Here is a 20,654-nt window from a genome sequence, read left to right as displayed (position 1 = left end):
CCGGAGCAAGACCAGTACAGAAAAGACCTTATAGAATGAATAAAAACTATGCAAAAAGGATCGGGGAAGAAATCATGAAGATGTTAAAAGTGGGGATAATATTCAAAGTACAAACAAGTAAATGGGTATCGCCTATAGTCATATCACTCAGGAAGGATGGCGCTCAAATTCGGATATGTGTAGATTTCAAGTGTTTGAACGCGGTAACAATAAAAGACCCATTTCCCATCCCGTTTACTAATAGCATCTTGGAGGAGGTAGTTGGTCATGAGATGTATTCCTTCATGGATAAATTTTCAGGATACAATCAGATTAGCATTGCAGAAGAAGATAAGCTGAAGACTACATTTGTGGTTGAAGACAGGGTATATGCCTATAATAGGATGCCCTTCGGACTATGCAATGCACCAACCACGTTCCAAAGGATCAAACTACATATCTTCGATGGAATGCCGGTGGGGAATTTCAAAGCATTCCTAGATGACTGGTCGGTCTACAGTGGGCAAGAGCAACACCTCAAAATTCTAGGAGAATGCATGGACAAATGTCAAAAAGCAAGATTAGCCCTCAATCCAAAAAAATGCAGGTTCATGGTTCCACATGGGAGACTGCTTGGGCACATTGTGTGCAAAGGACTAAAGACAGATCCGGATAAGGTCAAGGTGATTTTGGAAATGGAAGCACCGTCCAATGTAACAGGTATCAAGTCATTTCTGGGTCATGTGGGATACTATAGAAGATTTATAAAAGGATTTGCTGAAGTATCAATGCCACTAGAAAGATTAACTAGGAAAGGCGAGTGGTTTGCGTGGGAAAAAGAGCAGAAAGAGGCTTTCCAAGAACTGAAGAAAAGATTAGTCGGGGCCCCTATTCTCATATATCCCGACAGGGACAAAGAATTTTGTGTCCATGTGGACACCTCCAATTATGCAATAGGTGCCACTTTGGCACAAACAGGGAAGGGTTGGATCATCCTATATATTTTGCAAGGCGGCTACTATCTAAGGCATAGCGTAACTACAGTACCACGAAGAGGGAAGCATTAGGTATTGTGTATGTAGTGCAGAAATTCAGCCATTACTTACTAGCTACACCCTTTACATTTTTTGTTGACCATCAAGCACTAATGTGCTTAGTGAATAAACCGGTGATTCAAGGGAGAGTAAGTAGATGGGTAATCCTACTACAAGAATTTACATTCAAAATTATAGTAAGACCGGGAAAATCTCATGTGATTGCTGACCGGATGTCGAGAATCAAGTCAGGAGAAGCTTCGGGTAGTGGGGTGTGCGAAGATTTTCCAAACACACCCCTATTTCAAATTGCAGTGTTACCTCAATGGTATGAAAAAATTGGACACTACTTATCAACAACAACCTTTCCAAAGGAGATGCCTACAGCAGAAAGGAGGAAAATTGCTTTAAGTAGCACATTCTAGCTAATTGAAGGGTTATTATACAGAATGGGACTAGATGGAATATTAAGGAGGTGTGTAATGGAGGAAGAAATTCCAGGGGTCCTGAGCGAGGCCCATGAACGACTGGCGGGAGGTCACATGGGACCAGATGCTACGGAGATAAAGGTACTTTTGGGAGGACTATGGTGGCCGACATTGTTCGTAGATGCGAGCGAATGAATATTCAGTTGTGACACTTGTCAAAGAGTGGAAAGGCCACTCAAAAGAGATTCCATGCCCTTATTTCTGTCCAAAACACAAGAATTATTTGAACAGTGGGGACTAGATTTTGTGTGACCCTTACCGGTAAGCAAAGTCATCCATGCAAGTACATAGTGGTGGCAATAGAGTACTTAATGAAATAGGCGGAAGTATGGGCTCTTCCAGACAACACTACTCTCAGCACGCCCAGATTCTTGTACGAGCAAATAGTCACCGGATTCGGGATTCCACTCCAGCTAACTAGTGACCGAGGAGTACATTTTATCAATCATACCATCAAGAGGATGACAAGTGAGTATAAAAATTTTCATTCTTTATCCAGTCCTTACTATCCAAGAGCAAACGGCCAAGCAAAGGCCACGAACAAAGTAATAGTAGCCATCCTCTATAAAACTTGTGGAGTCGAAGGGCAAGATTAGGAAGAGCGAATCCCATTGGTGGTTTGGGCATATAGGACTATGTATAAAGTCATTACTAGACATACACCCTTTTACCGTATGTATGGATAGGAAGCCGTAGTACCAATGGAACATGTAGTACCAAGCTTACAAGTGTCAGTGAAAAACAAGTTGGGGGATGAAGAGAGCCTCAAGGAAAGACTATGCACTTTACTCAAACTGGATGAAAGGAGGACATTTGCTCAATGGAGTACAAAAGTGGCCCAGCAAAGTCGAACATTTTGACATGACAAGAGTTTAAAGAAAATGGATTTTAAACAAGGACAATTGGTACTAAGATACAATGGGAAAAATGAAATAAAACCAGGAAAATTTAAGGCCGAATGGCTAGGATCATTTAAAATTTCAGAAATAAAGGAGAATGGAGCAATAAAGTTATCTACTTTGGATAACAAACATATCAGAGACCTACTAAATGGGTCTAAGTTAAAAGTGTATGAGAGACGGAATGAATTAGTGAGTAGCTATTATATAAATATAAAAGAGGAGAAAAAGGAAAAAGGACAAAAAAACAAAAAGAGAAAAAACCGAGCCAAGCCCTTATAAAGAGACAAAGTCACAAAACATTTCCCAAAATATTTGCTAGAGTGACAGAGAAGGAATTACCATTACTGGAGAAGGAAGTGACAAACAAGAAAGTGGAGAGGCAGTCAAGGTCGTATGGACAGTTGTACCTAAGGGAAGTGGCCATACGAGCAGCCATAGGAAAGGAAAAGTTGGCCGTACAGACAATCGTACAATAGGAGAGAAGGGTGGACGAAGCACTAAGAAACATAGCCATATGGAGGGGATCAGAACTCATACAATCATTGCAGGAAAAGAGCTCATACGGACGAGTAGTGAAGAGAAGACCACCATATAGCAGACCTGCGTACGACAAACCAACAGGCAGACCATCGTACGGACTAAGCGTACAGCATTTTCCAAACGTACTTGTACAGGCAGTGAATAAGTTCATATGGCAAGAGTGCTTAGAGATCAAATCCGTACGATAGAGAAACAATTCCATATGGCAGCAGTACAAGGGAGGTGATTCCGTATGGCACAAAGTAAATGAGAAATCCGTACCAGGGGAGGAAGAGAAATCCGTACTGGAGGGAGGAATTATGCCAGTACCTAACCATGACATTGTACGCCAAAGTCGCATAGAGAGCAAGCCCGTGCAGTAGAAGCACACATCCATACGGCAGCATTCTTCAGGTGGGAATTCCGTACGACAACAATCTTTAAGAAAGGAGTCTGTATGGAAACACCCACCCATATGGCATAAGCAGTCTAGGAAATCCGTACAGCAAGAGCAGGCATGGAAATTTGTAGGTTATGTGCAGTCATTGACATCCATACAGCAATTGGTGTCATTGACATTCGTACATGAGGAAGAGGAGATATTCGTACAAACTATCAATTCTAAGACCGAAAAACTTTTTTTTTGCAAGCAATCACATCGTAAGAACCATTGGTACAGTTGGTATAGGTGGCGGGTACAAACAGTTGAAAAGATCTAGGAAATGAATGCATCAACACACAATGGTGAAACTAAGCATTGGAAATCCGAGTATGGGAAATATTATTGACTCCAAAAAGAAGAAACCTATGGCACTGGAAACCGAAAAGAAAACAAAGAAGATGACAAATGGCAGAGGGAAAACAGCACAAAAAATTACAATCACGACTAAGAATATTACATTTGAAAGTGTGATGGGAAGCGAGTGTAGGACTTGGTGGGAAAAAGCCGAGGCAGATCATCATCTGAAAAAAGCATTATGTGCAACCGAGGTAGATAAAATCATTTTCATGCCTATTTTTGAATTAAAAGAGTTTGAACCTATACTACGGAATTTAATCACAAGATATGAGGTATCAGGTCATAAATTTGTAGTACAACATTTTTAGCAATAGGTGACAGTTTCTTATTCAGCAGAAGAAATAAGTAGGATTTTTGGAATTCCAAACAGAGGGCAAGAAGTGGAAAAAACTTTTAAGACAATAGAAGACAAGAAGAAATGGTTGAAATTAATGTGTCGGAAAGATCTTACAAGCCTGGAATGGGAAGGCATCTTGAAGTATAGTAGGGGTCTGAAGAAAATTTTCATAGCAAATGATGAATGGCATCGTGTTGTAGATTTGGTGAAAAGTAAGCTCACTGTGGGCAGTCGTACTTCCGACATTGCCCTTTGGATGCTACCTACATTGGATGAATTGTATAAAGGGCAGACATATAACTAGGCAAAATTTCTTTCTAAGAGACTATGAGAATTTATGGAGTTGAAACATAAAGCCTTTTATATGCCTCATCATACAGTGGCCTTGTTTTAGAAGCAGTACGCATGCAGGTGAGCAGCGAACACCATGGAAAACTGGTACCGACTTGTAAAGTAGAACCATATAAACCAACTATGACCTACTAGCTCCATCTAGATACCTTGGATGTAGGATCTCACAATGAAGGTGAACTCAAGAAAAAGAAACCCAAACAAACAGTAGTGATCGAAGAGGCAGAAGAGAAAGAGGACGATGGAAGTTCAGAAGAAGGCAGGGATATGGATTCATCCTCCTCCGACTCACAGGAGGTGGAGATTTGTCTGAGTCATCTTCAGGGGACTCCGAGGGTAGTGACGTTTTTACCACCTACGGAGGGACCACTTCCAATAGGGTTAGCAGAACCTCCGGAACTTTACTAGAAACCACCTAGTGATCCCTACAAAATTGAGGTAGCAGATGCTTCCAAGCCAAATCAAGCAGGAGTAAAGGAAGGAATAGGTGGCAAACAACAAATCCCGACATGGGGGGCTTCCAGAGTATCAGTTCCGAAGATGGCGCCACTTATCTTTCCCGAACAGCCCTCCCGTACTAAAGTCATGGACTTGAGGTGCCAAACAAAATGTGCTCATAAAGTAAGGGTACAAACAACCCGTGGTCCAAAAGTAGTCCATCTAGTTGCTCTTGTGGTACGACTAGTAGGAGGAGGAGAAAACTAGGAAAATTCACACTCAGGATAGCATGACGACACTAGCTGGTACGGATGGGGCCACAACAGATACCATCCTGGAGGAAGCGAACAAGTTACTCAAAGAGGAAGGCATGGTGTCTTCACCCATAGAGACAACTGCTAAGGAGCAGGGTGAAATACAAAGTGAGCGCGGGGAACCACCAGACACAGCCTCTTTTGCAGCCAAGGCCGAACTATTCCTCACTGAGCTTCATGCCATGGAGCATTCTACTAGGAGGATTGTGCAACAGGCCAAGGCTCAGAATCAAGAGACCATCATTACCGTAGCAGAGGCATTGGCCGCCTTTATGCAAACTGACTCCCAAACAGATTGGGGACTTCTAGAACAGGGTGGCTATTCAGAGGACATGGACGGGCAGCTCTATCATTTCCGTGGGACAAGAACAATTGCCTCTCCTAGAAGTGCTAACAGCAATGGAGGTTGCCTTTCGGGGAACCTTTTTGAAACTACAAAAGGAGAAAAACCTAGCTAAAGTTTGGGGGCTAGAAAGAAAGAGTCTTCAACAACAGTGGGCAGCGAAGAAAGTTGCTATGCAAGAAGCTTGGAACAAAGAAAAAGCTGAATTGGAAAGCAAGGTTGCCGTGGCAAAAGCTAAAATGATGGACGCACTACGGGTATTATAGGGCATTCAGAAAACGGCTAAGGGGAACTCCGAGTACAGTGATGTCCTCCCATCCTTCTTCCTGAAGTTAAAGTTGTTTTTGTTGGTTTCATGTTCTAAAGTCGTTTGGAAGATGACTTCCTTTTTTCGGGGGGATAGATGTAGTCGGAATAAAGTACCTATTACGTTTAGTACTTGTTTAAGCTAGTCGAGTTGGTTAGTTAGGTGGTGAGGAAATGCGTCCATTGGTTTCCAACTAACCGACTCTTCTACAAATATTTGGAACATTGGTAATGTACTCATGTTGGTTTTTAGTATTAATAAATAAACCATTTCCTTGCCTCCTAGTACTGTGGTATGAATGGTATGTGTTAGGTTTCACTTCATATGTATCAATTGAACTATTCTATGTGATTAGCATATCTCTGTATCTGTATTTGTGAAACTTGGGTGATATTTCCACTCTACAATCAGGATGTTCTTCGTATATCAACTCCTCCAATGATTGCAGGTAAAGACTGGGATCAAATAGGGTAATCATGAAACAGATAAGTTACTCAAATTATATATCACTAGTGAGATGCTTCCAAAAGCTAAGTTGCCAATTTGGATTTGGGTACTGATTCGGGATCGAGATTTGGGTTCGAAATTCGTTCAAATTGTTTTTGGGCTAGGTTCAGATTCGTTTTGGGTTCGCCCATATGAGAATATATGGTTTATATATATGTTTGTACATAGATGCAGCAGCAAATAATTTCTCATACACCACTATGCTAAAATTTTAGCAACATAGCAAAATACACCACCATATTAATGTTTCAGTTCAAAAACAATAATTTCAACATTAATAATCAACCATCATTGACCAAATATCATCAAAAACCATCAAGTAAATCATCATCATTCTGCTGCTGCAAATTAGAAGCACAAAAAGTAATGCTATAGGCCCATTTAAGGCCAAGGTTGTGATTTTTACCACATTGTAAGCTTCACACATTAACTATCATATTGGATGATTCAAAGAAAGCAATGTTGGATCAACTGGATGAAACGAAGAAAGCAGGCTTTGGATCCAGAATTATCCACGGTAAAGATCTCTTTAGATTTTGTTCAATCCATAGTCTTCTATACATGTTAGGGTATATGCACAAATTATGGTATCACATACATTTCATAAAAGATACATGGCACTCTTATACATCTCGATTCCTCTTCTCAATTAGCATTGAATTCAAATTAAATACGATTAGTAACTTGAGTCTAATTTGGAAAAAAAAAAAATTGAAAAAGTAAACAAAAGGTGTATTTCGACCAAATTCTCTCAAAATTCTCTGAAATTCTGTTCGGGTTCCTCTGCTGGAAACCAAAGTCGCCCAAAAGTCGTCTTAATTCTGTCAGGGTTCCTCTCAGAGAATTCCCAGTAAAATTCGCTGTCTGCAGCACACTTTTGACAGAATCTGACAAGGACCAGACTTTTGAGAGAATTGAAACAGGAATTCCTAGGTCCAGGAGAGAATCTGGTAACTTAGTCCAGAAGTATTGTTCAGCAAGACTGTTGCTGAAATTTGGATGCTCGAAGGATCTGCATGAAATGTCAGATAAAAGAAACATCTTTCTTTATTAAAAGTATGTTGTTCTCGATTATGATGAATGTCAAGCTCTCTTAATAGGATCATTTTATAAAGGTCAAAGACATTCATGAATAAACTGGAGGCCCTTGGTCGCAAGATGGAAGAAGAGTATATAGTGGTTATCACGAAGAAAAGCTTACTACGAACATATGTGCACTTCATCAAAACTATCAACATCACCTCTACCAATGTTGATTTGAAGTCTGATATTCTATGCAACAAGCTCTCACAACAAGACAGGTAGAAGCAACAATTTGGTAGCGACACTGAGAGAGATAGTGTGGAGCATGCTTTCACTGCAAATAACACAGGCAAAGGCAAGTCCACTCATCAAAAAGAACACAGAAAACCTAATGATTCTTCACAAAATCCAAAATCTGTCCTAGTCATTTTGTGGTAATCTTGATCATATGAAAACTTCTGCTGAAATCGGTTCGCTGATCAAAAATCCAATGAAGGAGGATCACAACAACAGCCGCATGTCACATGGCATTTAGAGGAGTCATCCTTCTATGCATTCATAGCCAAAAGACCAGCAGATCATTTCATGTCTTCTGCAAGGCAATAACCATTAAGTTTGGGTATTAAAGTAATAGTGTAATATTTAACTTATAATGGTCATTCAACTTGTTTAATTAGTTTTCCGTAACTATCTATTCTATAAGTCATTCAGTAAGCTTTTCCTATCTTTCTTTTTATGTGTTTAGTTCTCAATCATTTGTGTTATTGAAAGATCTTTTGTAATTCCTTATATAATAAGTATTCTTCTCCTTGGTATAATATGATTGATTGTCTCATACATTTCATATATTTTATATTTGATTTGTATTCCTAACGAAATGTAGAACATGGTTCAGCAAATAGAAGACGAAACCCCTCAAAGAACAGACATTTAAGGATGAAATTGAAAGTCCTTAATTTTGCTTACCAAGTTAGTGGATGAAAATCTCTATATATTTAGACAGAAATTTGGAAAGCATTTCAAGACAATTATTCCAGCAAAGAAGCTGCAGATCAGAGGAAAGATTACAGTAGAATATAAGATTAATCTTTTCATATTTCTATTAAGCTGTAAACTCCAAGATAAAAAGGGAAAGATTAATAATATTATTTTAAGTTGGGCCTAGTAGTTTTATATTTAAGTTTTTCTACAAACTTGATAACTTTAGAGATATTTTTAAATACTTTAGGAGCGAAATTTCAAATCATGGTTTCAAACACAACTTTAAAAAGATAGGCTTGGTTTTATAACAGATCATTGTGATGTTCCTTTTTAATGTGATTATAAAAAATTTAACTACATAAAATGTAAGATTAAAGTTTAATTTAATTAAAAGTCAAGGGGTATGTGAAGAATCATGACAATTGAAGAAAAAAGATGCAGAAGAAAAAAATTGAAATGTTGCATATACTTGGCAGACGCCTGGTCAATAGTCCATGAGAATTTACATGCAATTGGAGAAATTCCAACCTAGCCATTTGAGTTGCACATTATTCAAGACACAAAAGAAAAATCCATTTAAGAGGTCTATCTTTCATTTCATGTGGCTAAAAAGTAGTGTTGAAATCGCCTCCTCTTATCCAGCACATCATCATTGCTATTGCTTTAGTACAAAAGCAATTACCATCATAGTTCTCAAGCCTGAGAGAAGTTGTACGGTAAATCATGTAAACAGACCAAATTAAGTTCAAAATAGTTTCACCAACCAAGCTTCACATATGTGCAGCAACCAGGTATTCAATGTAGAGGCATTTTGATTGCTAGACAATAATTGTTCTCAATATCAAAAACGTAATTGTTTTAGCATGCACCAAGTTGAATTGAACCTATTACTCATTAAATATAATTGAACTTACCACACTCCCAGATTATTTACAAAATATCAATTTCATATATTTGAGATGGCAACAGCAAAGCCCAAAATTTTCAAAATATTCAGGGGCTAGAAAAAAAGAATTACCAGTAGCATAAATGTCTTCATCATCTTCATCTACATCCTCAAGAGCACCAATCCCAAAGCCCATAGAGATTTTCCCAGCTGCATGTCAAATGGAAATGAATGATCTCTTCGTTACCAAGTTTTTACATCATTTGTGAAATTGATGAAATGCTGAAATCCTCTTTGTTGATTCTACTATGTATCTAATGATAGAGTCCAAACTTGAAGACAACATGCATTAGTGAGAACATAAGGGATAAAGGGGCAAAATATACAGAACCATTTGGTCTGAATAGCCTTCCTTGCAAACGATCCACCTTGCTCCAACTTTTCTCCTTTCCAAAAGAAGTTTGAATTTCTTTCCTTTCTTAAAAAAGATAACAAAGAACATCAAAGTAAGTACAAAAGTTAAGATATAACAAGAACATAAGCATTGATTTGGCTATTTCAAATACCTATAACATGAAACCCAAAAGGAAAGAGTTCAAAAACATGTATGGTGCTCAAGACCAAACACATCAGAATTCTAATTCTCATTTATGGCAGGCAAGCAAAAGAATGGCTCAAGCTGTAAAGGATTCCTTCTACTACATGAAAAAGTTCTGAGCATGTATATTTTATCATGAAAATAAGCCAGTAATAAAGCTTAAAGGGTTTTAAAAGTAGCCTATTTGAACAATTTAAAATTAAAACCTTACGGCAGAAAATAGAGATCATTGTCAATAGAAAAATAACTCAAACCTCTAAACTCTGGCGCGTTTTTGAAAGGATCATAGCCAAGCCCATATAAATCATTCTTCGGATGAATCACAAAGACCTACAAAGAAGAACTTGTAAGAACTGTGATAACACACAGTAAGCATGGAATACAAAATGAAACATAATATAGAAAATAATTATATTAGCAGAAAATATGAAACAGATTTGAATTTCATAGAATAGAAAATGGAAATAAAATATGAAGATAAGAAAATCTCACTTAATCTGAAGACAACAATCTACTAATATTCTATAATACCCTTAATGATAATTTAATGAATGCCAATGGAGAGTCACTATTGCATGCAATCTTCATTATTGACAAACAATTAGGTGCCTCTATGCACTCACTATGTGTCCCGACTCCTAACCAATGATTTGGATGTTACAGTTGATTAGATCCCCTATGCAAATCATGGATCACTATGAGTTGCCAAAAGAATAATTTGCATGTCTTCATTTTAGTGGTCTTACTTGCATCATGCACTAATACTTTGCTTCATAGATGGAAAAATCACAAATTACTCGCTGATTTCTTTTAAAAAACACACGATCTGGGCACTGAGGTTGATTAGTCGAAAATTTGTTTTCAAAACTTGCTTATGCAGCAAAATCAGAGCTTAGATGCCAAAAAATGACATTTTTTTATGCCAGTTTTCATTTGCGGCATTGTGGACTTTGTATTGAGGGAAAGAGGCTTCCAAGTCCTTGCTAGCTGATTGAAAGCTACAGAAGGCGGATTCGAGTGGATTTAAGGCAAATTTCAACCGATTTTACAAGAAAAATCTCATACCCAGGTAGGCTTGTTGAGTTTGTTTTTACACTTTTTAAAAACATTTAATTCTTTTAATGTTGCATGTAAATGAATTCTAATTCATTCCTAAGTAGTTAGAAATGGTTATCATTTGAAGACAATTCAACACTATTTTTGACAAGTTTTTTTGAGTCTCTATCTGTTTTTCTAAGAGTATGTAGTTTTCCTTCAAAAAGCAAATCCTAGCAGTTTATGTAGTTACTAGTTATTGTTTAACTTCAAATGATGTCTAAAAATGTTCAAACTAATTTAAATAGTTTCTATTTCTAACTTTGTTTATTTCTTTTTCTAAAAAATTTAATTTGTGTTTTAAATTTCTATGTGTAGGGCAGCAGTTATCCATCAAATAAAAAAATTCAGAGGAAGTTTGCCAAGTAACACCATACCATTCTAGATATAAAGGCACCCAGCCTAGAAATGCAAGAGATAAGGCATGTTGGTATGCCTATGAAGCTCCATATGAGCCTGGGAAGGTGATATGCATAAGATGTGAATGAGTAATTTCTGGAGGCATAAACTGCCTCAAATACCACCTTGCACACATTACGAAAGTTGATTCAAACCCATGTGACAAAGCAATAGAAGAAATAAAAAGATTTATTAATGCCCTGCATGCAGCTGAGGAAGACAAAAAATTGAAAAAGGGAGAGGGGACAATTAGCTATGAAGACAGCCATAGCTGAAACTCAAGGTTTTCCCATTGACATTGAAGAAGAAGAAGCCCTTGAGAGCATAGTGGGCTCTCTTCGTGGCATGCGGATCTGCAAACAGAGTGTTTCCTCTTTTACCACTTTTGCTTCCTCTATTAGGGTACAGTGTTCTTCACCACCATCAGCATCAGGGATAGGCAGCTATTTTGTGCCCAAGAACACACCTGGAGCACTACCATTATTAGAGGTCACTTGAGGGCACAAGGAGACGCATGACAAACTGATATTGCATGTGCATATTTTTGGTATTTCAACCATATCCCAATGAGTATGGCTGAAGTTCCTATTGGCTGAATTTGGTGATTGTAATGATAGTTTTGAGAAAAGGGTACAAGGCCCCTTCTCACAAGGATTTGAGTGGAATGTTAATAAACAATCGGAATCCACTTGAGTTCATTTTTATATTTTAATTGCTATTTCCTGTTTATTAAATCAAAATTGTGTACTAAGACTCGATTTCACTTTGATTTTGTAGGTTTCTTGTAAATGCGGTTAATAGGGCAAGAGTAGTGGTGGAAGAACAAAAAAAGAATCGAGGAAATATGGCTGCACCATTCTATTTGATGGGTGGACAGATGGGAAGAATAGAACCATTATTTATTTTTTGGTTGCTTGCAAAGATGATGTAGTGTTTTAGAAATTTGTTGATGCCTCCAATAGGTGAAAAATGCGCACACATTGACATTAATGTTGGAAAATGTTGTCATGGAGATGGGAGTAGAGAATATGGTGCAAATCATCACATATAATGTAGCAACATATGTCGCTGTAGGAAATTTTAATTTTGTATGTTGCATATGATTATCATTAAGTATTACAAAGTGCGAGTTATTATTTAATTTTGCTTTCATGTAAAATATGGAAAGTTGGAAACTAATTATTAAATTTGTACTAATATGCTAGGTAGAATCCTCCAAGGGAGGCACCCTGTTCTTTTTTGGTCACCATCTATAGCACGTCCTTGACCTTCTTTTGCACAACATAGGAAAACTTGATTGCATGACTCCAATTGTGGAAGATGCAAGGCAAATCACCATATATATCTATAATCACCCTTGGGTTCTAAATTTTATAAGACACTTCGCTAAAGGGAAAGATTTGGTGACCCTCACTGTCACAAGGTTTGCAATGGTTTTCTTGACATTGCAAAGTATTACCAAAACAATGTCTCCTTCGAAACAAATGTAAATGGGCCAAAAAAAAAAACCTTACATTATATCTAAGGCTACACTTGATACTTCGAATCTATCTCTATGAGGCACCCAACCCATTTAAATAGTAGGGCCTAGTGCTACAAGCCTATTCATTTGTTTGCATGCGGGCCCCGCAGTCCAATACCTATTGGTTTTATGCAGTCCTATGGCTGGCCTATTCCGGCTTTCTTTCTAATGATGGTTTGGCAAGGGCATAGAGCTTTCTCGTGAAGGTCAATACGAGAAATAGGGCATATCTCAACACCTGCACCAAATGAAACCCCTCTATCTATATGGGATTCAATTGCAACTATTAGATGAAGTCTGTTGCCAATAGATAGTAGGGGCAAGACCAGAGCGAGAGAATGGATGACCCTGAGTCCACCATGGCTTGACTCATCTTATTCAAATAAGTTTGAAGGAGAGGTTGTGGCACCCATAGTCTTTGACCAAATGTTTTTGGACAGGTCTACTAAGATTGTGAACATTACTTGAAAACGTTAACTTTTTAATTATTCTTGAATCAAGATACTCATTACAAATATGTAACTTTTTTTTTACCAATAAGAGGCCAAAGACAAGATTAATTATTATCATATGTTGTGATTAATTATTATTATCATTTATTAAGCTTGAGTAGGCTTGAACTCAAGACCTCCAAGATAAGAGGCTCACAATTTACGGTTGTGTTGTAGGCTATTGCCTTTTATTAATTTTTAACTTACTACAATAGTAACTTCATTAATTAATCCTTTTGTAAACTAATTTGTATTTTTCAAATTTCAATTCTAGATGTCTAAGTCCCCAGTTAGAGTTTTGCATTTAGTTCATGAGGAACAAACCCCAATGGGATGTCTTTATGAGGCCATGGATAGGGCCAAACATTCTATTACAAATTACTAATTATTACAAGGTGGATAGACTCAAATTTGATCCCATTTGGAAAATTATTAATTGGAGATGGAACAATCAACTCCACCAACCCCCATTTTAGGTACTATGATTCTTCTTCAGATTTTACTAAGACTTTTTCTCACTTTGTTTTTAAGGTTGTGTACTAAAACTTGATTTCACTTTCTATTTGTTTTAAGCATGATGATTCTTTTTTAGATCCTAATGAAGAGGTCATGAAGGGCCTCTATGTAAGCATTTAGAGGATGATATCTGATGTTACACCAAGAGACCTTGTTGTGACCGAACAGCAGAGCTATGTTGAATCAAATGGTAATTTGGTCTCTTCTGCGCTCGCAAAGAGAGCAAGAAACACTCAAACCCAATTAAAATGTTAAAGTCTAAAACATTTGCAATTTTGCCATTTTAGAGGTTATGCTTTCGCTTTTCTCATTGATTTATAAATTCCTAGTATTTTATTTTGCAAATACCTGATGGCAAACTTGGGGTAACAATACCCCCACTCTAAAGCAATTTTCTCTCTGAATCTTGTGCCAACCTTGTAGCTCATCCCATTATTAGTGCAGTCGGAGCTTATTTGAGTCCATCCACACAACAAAGAGAAACAAATTAGCCCAAAAACACCTCAATGACCTTGTATATATGCAATACAATCTTAAGTTGTACATTAAAAATGCACAGGAAGCAATACCTGGTCTAATTGATTTGAATGATATAGATCCTTATTTTGATTGGACGACACAGGGGCAACTTCCACTATTTACAAAGGATGACATTGTTGATATGGAGAGACAAACTATAGAGGAGTGGGATGGATTGGATTTTACATTGGATGAAATTTAGGAGGAAGATGAGGAGTCAGACGAGGAGTCAATACAAGTGCCAGAGGCAAAAGGAGATACATTCAGGATGGAGAACGAGTCATTTCAGATACCGAGCGATGAGGCATACTCAGACGTAGTGCAGGGTTCCTCTTCTAAGACTAGACCCTCTCCCTTATATGCTAGTAGAGATGAGAAGAGGAAGATGTGATTGTACTGATGTATTTACTTCTATTCTTGTAGAAACTAGTTATGTACTGATGTATTTACTAGAGAACTCTAGACTCCGCTTTTTGACTGATGCTCCAATTCCATCTGCTCAACTGAGATTGATCCCTACTTTGGGACTTCATCATATCTTTGAGGATATTCTTGGACCGGTTTCTTGTTATGCTCGTCATCTTCTACAGCCTTGTGAGTTGTGAGTCCTATGGGCTTGTGATTGTGAATGGTCTTTTCTAGTTTCCTGAATCTGAGCTTTTTACTTGCTGGCCCCATTGCAGGGGCACTAGTGTGATTGACTATGCCCTCACCTCTCCCTCTCCTTCATTCACAACTTCAGCATCTTACGCCTTCCTCTTGCGGACCATGCTCTCCTAGCATTCATATTCATTTTCCTCCTCTTTTGTCGCCTCCTCCTCACTCGCCTCATCTCTTTTTTTCACTACCCACTCCCTCACTCGCTTTCGCTTCCTCGATGGTGACAAAGAGATTTTTCCCTTTTATCTTTCGAGACTCCTTGATTCCGAGTGTTTTACTAATTGTTGTGAGACCTCCTCCATATTTGATTTACTTACGACGGCCATTTGAAAATCCACCATCCTTTCCATACCTCACAATCCTTCACTCTCCCTCACAAGCGTCGTAATACATGCCCCATGAACCAATGGTTGAATGTTGACTGCAAAGCCTTTCATCGTTCAGTGCATTTCGCTTTCGAAGCTCACTCTCCCAATTTTGCTCAGCTTCAATTGTCTTACCTTTGTTTTCTTCGCTGCAAGAAACAATTATTTACTGCTTCCCAATGTAAATCCCTATGCTCCATGTCTATCCACAATCCCCATCCTTTTTGGTGCACCCTTTTCCTTCGTTGTACTCCTCCATCTTCCATCTTTGACTTTTGTTCCCTTACCACTCACACCACGACTCTTTATGACATTCCTAGGCAGCCTTCTATTCATCCCACCCCACCTCCTTTCTCTCACATTTACACCCCTTCTTACATTTACGAGGCTAGTAGATCCATGAGATGTAGCAAAGCAACCGATGAGGAGGGGTTCCAAGCTGAACTCTTCAAGTTTGGTGCCTCCATTCTGGGCCCCTATCTCTCTATTCTCTTTAATAAGGTGGTTTGTATTGGGTTTCTGGTTTCTTCGTCCAAGCATCTGATTTACCCAATTCATAAGACTAATCTTGTCTCTAACCCTAGGAATTATAGGACTATTATGATTGGACACACATTTGCCAAACTGTATGCTACAGCCCTCAATGCTATGTTATCTAGAGGTTAGGTTGGTTTCCAAGCTGACTATCAAACCATGGACCACACTTTCACTTTATAGGCTATTATTGAGAAGGCTAGACACCGATTGAAGAAAGTTTACTGCTACTTTGTTGATTTTCACAAAGCTTTTGATTTTGTTCCTAGGATGGCTTTATTTCAGAGGCTTCGGGAGATTGAGATTTCAGAGATGTTACTAACTGCTATCATGAGATTATACAAAACTGTAGTGGGTAGATTCAGAACTCCTGATGGTTTTTTAGATCCAATCCATAGCACCATTGGGGTCAAACAAGGATGTCCTCTTTCCCCCACTTTGTTCGGTTTGCATATTGATGAGCTTGAGAATTTCCTTTTGAAATCTTCGATCCCAAGAGATGGTTGCTACTTACACCAGGTTTCAATCTCTATTCTTCTTTTCACGGATGATGTAGTTCTTCTTGCTTCTTCAGAGAGTTTACAGCGGCTTCTAGATGGTTTGACTTCCTTTTGTGTTCAGAGACAGTTTGCAGTTAACTTGGGTATGACTCGAGTTATGGTCTTTAATTGCTTAAAGATTTAAAATTTTCACTTCTTTTTTTAGAGACAGGAGATTGAGATAACTTCATCCTATATGTATCTAGGGGTCAAGTTTTCAAGGCCCCGCTTCAATATGAGACCAGTGATACAGTCCAAAATTAGTAAGGGGATGGGTTCTCTTGCTATGCTTGAGAAACAGTGTTTCAAACACCAGTTTCAGGATATCTCATTGTAATGACCCTACTCAAATCTGATCCCAAAATGCTGATAAAGGTTCAAGAAAACACTTTGCATACAAGGGTCATATGACTGATATAAAATTTCAGTTTGCTTTTATGGCTCTTTCCTTCACTTAGCATCAATAAGAATGCTTGCAAGAAGACTCTGAATTGATTAAACAATGACCTAACATAAATGTGCAACTTATTTTGACATTATTCAATGCATATATGTGACTGAAACCACTTGCAATATGCAACTACAGCAACTAGTAGTTTTGACAAACACTTGGTATGCAGAATTATAACATTATTTATGCCAAAAAGAGAACCTATAGCCAATTGACATTTTGTCAAACAATTGGCATGCAAACTAATAAACTGATCATGAATGATAAATACATATTCAATTACACTATATCAAACCAGCAAATTATGTCTCCTTTATTGCACATAAAATGTTAACTACAATGCTAGTTTGAAATGGCCAAGACTCTTGGCTTACATCCGCAAGAATAATGCTTAAATCTATTGCAACTTTCATCTACAGCCTTACCTTCTAATATGCATCAAAATGATAAGAACAATGCATGTAATATCCAAAGGAACTTGATTGTAGATGGCCGTAATAATTTTCTCCAATGCTGTCCTTCTACTTTGCTTTTTCTGATCTTCTTTTTCACTTGATTTTTTCGGATCTGCTTTTTCAAACTGCTTTTTCAAATCTTCTTTTTCGGACTGCTTCCAAAAACTTAAACCCTTAGGTAGTCTGAGTATACAAATTAAGCTCAACTTGAAATGGCTAAATACCACTTCCAAAGTGCAACCCTTCAGAAGGTCTTTCACTTCCTCAGTTATGCGATCTCTTGAGAGGTATCGCTCTCAAGGATTATGCTGAATATTTGCAGACCTGGATGGTGTCACAAATGCTCAACGAGAATGGTAGTAGAATCATCAATTCCCGTCTGTCCAAATGAGAGGCCAAGCCCTCTATTTATTTACTTTTCTAAGAAGTTATTAAGGACTTCTAGAAGCATCCTTTTTCTAAGAAGTTACTAAGAACTTCTAGAAACATCCATTATAAAATCCCATTATAATGCACTTTTATAATAAATAACTTTATAAAATAAAAAGTGCAACTCAACTTAGAATTATAACATGTAGGCCCAATTTAAGAATGATAAAATATAAATAATATCTCCAAGAGCATAATAAACCATCCAATCCCCAAATAAACACCAGAATGACTCTCATCACAACCACCCGTCTACGAGAGTTTGTGATAGACTGATCCGGCATGCAAAACGATGCCAGCCGAAATAGGGACATTACAATCCGCCCTTCCTAAAATTGCTTGTCCCCAACCAATGGCTAAACAACAAACCAATCAATCCACCTAGATCCCAAATGTAGTCATGAACCATACTACTGTCAGTCAACGTAGGCTCCAGCGACAACCTCTGAAATATAACCAAGAGGAATCCATGAATGGATCGTGAACCACAGCGCAACTAAACTCCAAATCCACTACTGCCACAGTCAAAAACCCATGAGACACAAACTCTCAAAACATTAAAACCCAAGTAGAGTGAGCAACCCAAACTACCAAAACCATCCACACAACCCACCATGTTATGCGGAATGCACACTCCAACTCTGCTACAATGGTGACCACCCCCGCATAAAACTGCACCAAATACAAAGAATCCACACACTGTACACCTACTGCAATCAACACAACTCTGCAAATCAGCGGCCACTGTCTCATAACCATAACTCCCATGCATCGCTAATGGCGAATAGTCATCACATGATAGATAGCAAGAACTAGAACCCAAACCAAATCCAACAGCCATCAAGTCCTCAACACCTGGATCCAATGCAAACTGATGAACATACCCTACAGTATAATGCTGATTAAAAGAACCAACCTCAGTCGACAGCTCGCCATACACAGGTGATGCAACCCATTGCAACAGATCACTAACCGAGCTGGAACTAACTACTACTTCCGAAGATATTAACAAGGGAGTAGTGTCACTAGCAAAAACCATACCAACTGCCGGCTCACCAACATCACACATGATCTCTGATACATCACTAGTCTCCTTGTCATCCGTAGTAGAGACCAACACCAAGTCAAACATACCACCATGCTCAGCTGCAACGCCCAACTCAACTGAAACTGCCTCTAGTGGAAACGAACCAAACATGCCAATATTGCTATCAAGGACAGATATATCATCTCCACTGCCACTATCAACCTTGACCATGGACATCCTCGGATCACCAGACACCGCGGCTTGTGACTGTATAGAATCCGGTAAAGACTAAAGTCACTCTAACTCCATGTTCACCTCAGCCAAATGAAAATGTGACTCCTCGAAAACCAACTGTGTACTCTCAAGGAACTCAGAAGTCACCTCGAGCTGATGAGTAAGCTCACTCACCTCATCTTCCTTGACCAATACTGCGTCATATGTTGTACTGCCCCACTCTATAAGATAATCTCTATCGGCTACCAATTGCATATAATTTTGTCTCAGAATCCGGATAGCATCCCATAAAGAGTGGATCTCTATCAAGAAAAGATAACTGCCTCCTCCCTCATCACTAGTAGGAGAACCCCATCCAAAAACTGCTAACAACTGACGAGCAGCATCGAAATGCTCGCAAACGATAGCAATGTCTCGCTCACTAACTCTCAGCTGACTAGACGCATGATTGTGCTGGCTGGTCAAACTCCTATACTCTAACCCTGGTACACTGTCCATAGGAGTAACCTTAGAATAGCTATCGTCTGTAATACTGCCATCCAAATTCTGCAATCCAACTGCTGAACTCGTATCATCAAATGGAGTGACTAAAGCATCAACATAAACCTCTGTATCAAAGGAACCCGTTGAAGAGACTAAGTCCTCGACACTATCCACAACATCCCCCTGGGTGTCATCTGTAATAATCAGATCCTAGGACTCTTCTGTAAACTCTGTCATATCTGAGAGATCATCAACCCATTCCAACAAGAATGGTCGATTGGATACATGAACAACGCCCAACACAAGTGTATAAAAACTAATTCCAGCATCAGACAAACTGTTGGCATGGATGAGAACTACACCTGGTAAATTACTAATCAAGTCCATGATGGTGCAACAGATACTATTACCAAAAAATGATAGACATCTCCGATCAAAACATTCCCAAGTACTAAGATAAGGATCCCAACAACTAATCCATGAACGGAAATCAACTGGCAACTCAAGTAATGTGAACAATACCAATTGACTTCATGTACCTATCTACTGTACCCACTACAATCTCTGAATCCGGAGTGTGAAAGCTAGACATACTCATATCATCATCAACATGTGACCCGACTATAAAAAAAAACTGAGTCCTTGCCATATGCGCTAACTCTTGAACTGAACTCACCTCAAGACGAAGCCCATCCACATGTCTCTCAAAATCCTGGAGAGCCAACTGAGTATACATTAGGGAATTCCGAGTATCCTCCAGCTCATGAGAAAATCAGTCGACCTCCTCTTCCTTCTTCTTCAATGCATCTGAATAGATCCCCACAAGATTAAGGAGATGATCGCGATTTAAAGTAGGTGTATGTAACTTACCTTCATTGCTTCCATGCCTTCCTTGATCTACTGTAAGTCATCACAAGAAGAACCTGCTATGACTCCTTTCTGTCTCTCCTGCAGTTGAATCATCCAAATGTGATTCTCGATCAATCCACGCACCCTGTCATGATGAGATAAAGCCACGACAATATCCTTTTTCTTCATCTTCAGCTGGCTTGCCAAAACACGTGAAGAACTACTAGCCTCTATCTCATGCGAAGAAGCATCCAACTGTGCCTGATACCATTTTCTGCAA

At 38.5% G+C, this 20,654-nt stretch overlaps 1 protein-coding gene across 7 annotated transcripts in view; it reads right to left on the bottom strand.

Moving 5' to 3' along the window:
* Window positions 1-20,654, bottom strand: part of TGH (SWAP (Suppressor-of-White-APricot)/surp domain-containing protein) — a 199,770-nt gene that overhangs the window by 49,057 nt on the left and 130,059 nt on the right. For all 7 annotated transcript variants that reach the window (XM_089826310.1, XM_089826314.1, XM_089826315.1 and 4 more), the window contains 3 exons: window positions 10,061-10,136; window positions 9,600-9,686; window positions 9,341-9,418 (listed from right to left, as the gene is read on the bottom strand). In XM_089826310.1, coding sequence (XP_089682436.1) covers window positions 9,341-9,418; window positions 9,600-9,686; window positions 10,061-10,136 — 241 coding nt within the window. The remainder of the gene's footprint in view (window positions 1-9,340; window positions 9,419-9,599; window positions 9,687-10,060; window positions 10,137-20,654) is intronic.

Source organism: Cupressus sempervirens, chromosome 4, assembly GCF_028749045.1.
Source record: "Cupressus sempervirens isolate cs-2001-9-10 chromosome 4, ASM2874904v1, whole genome shotgun sequence".
Classification (NCBI taxonomy): domain Eukaryota; kingdom Viridiplantae; phylum Streptophyta; class Pinopsida; order Cupressales; family Cupressaceae; genus Cupressus; species Cupressus sempervirens.
This window is presented reverse-complemented; position numbering and strand designations above follow the sequence as displayed.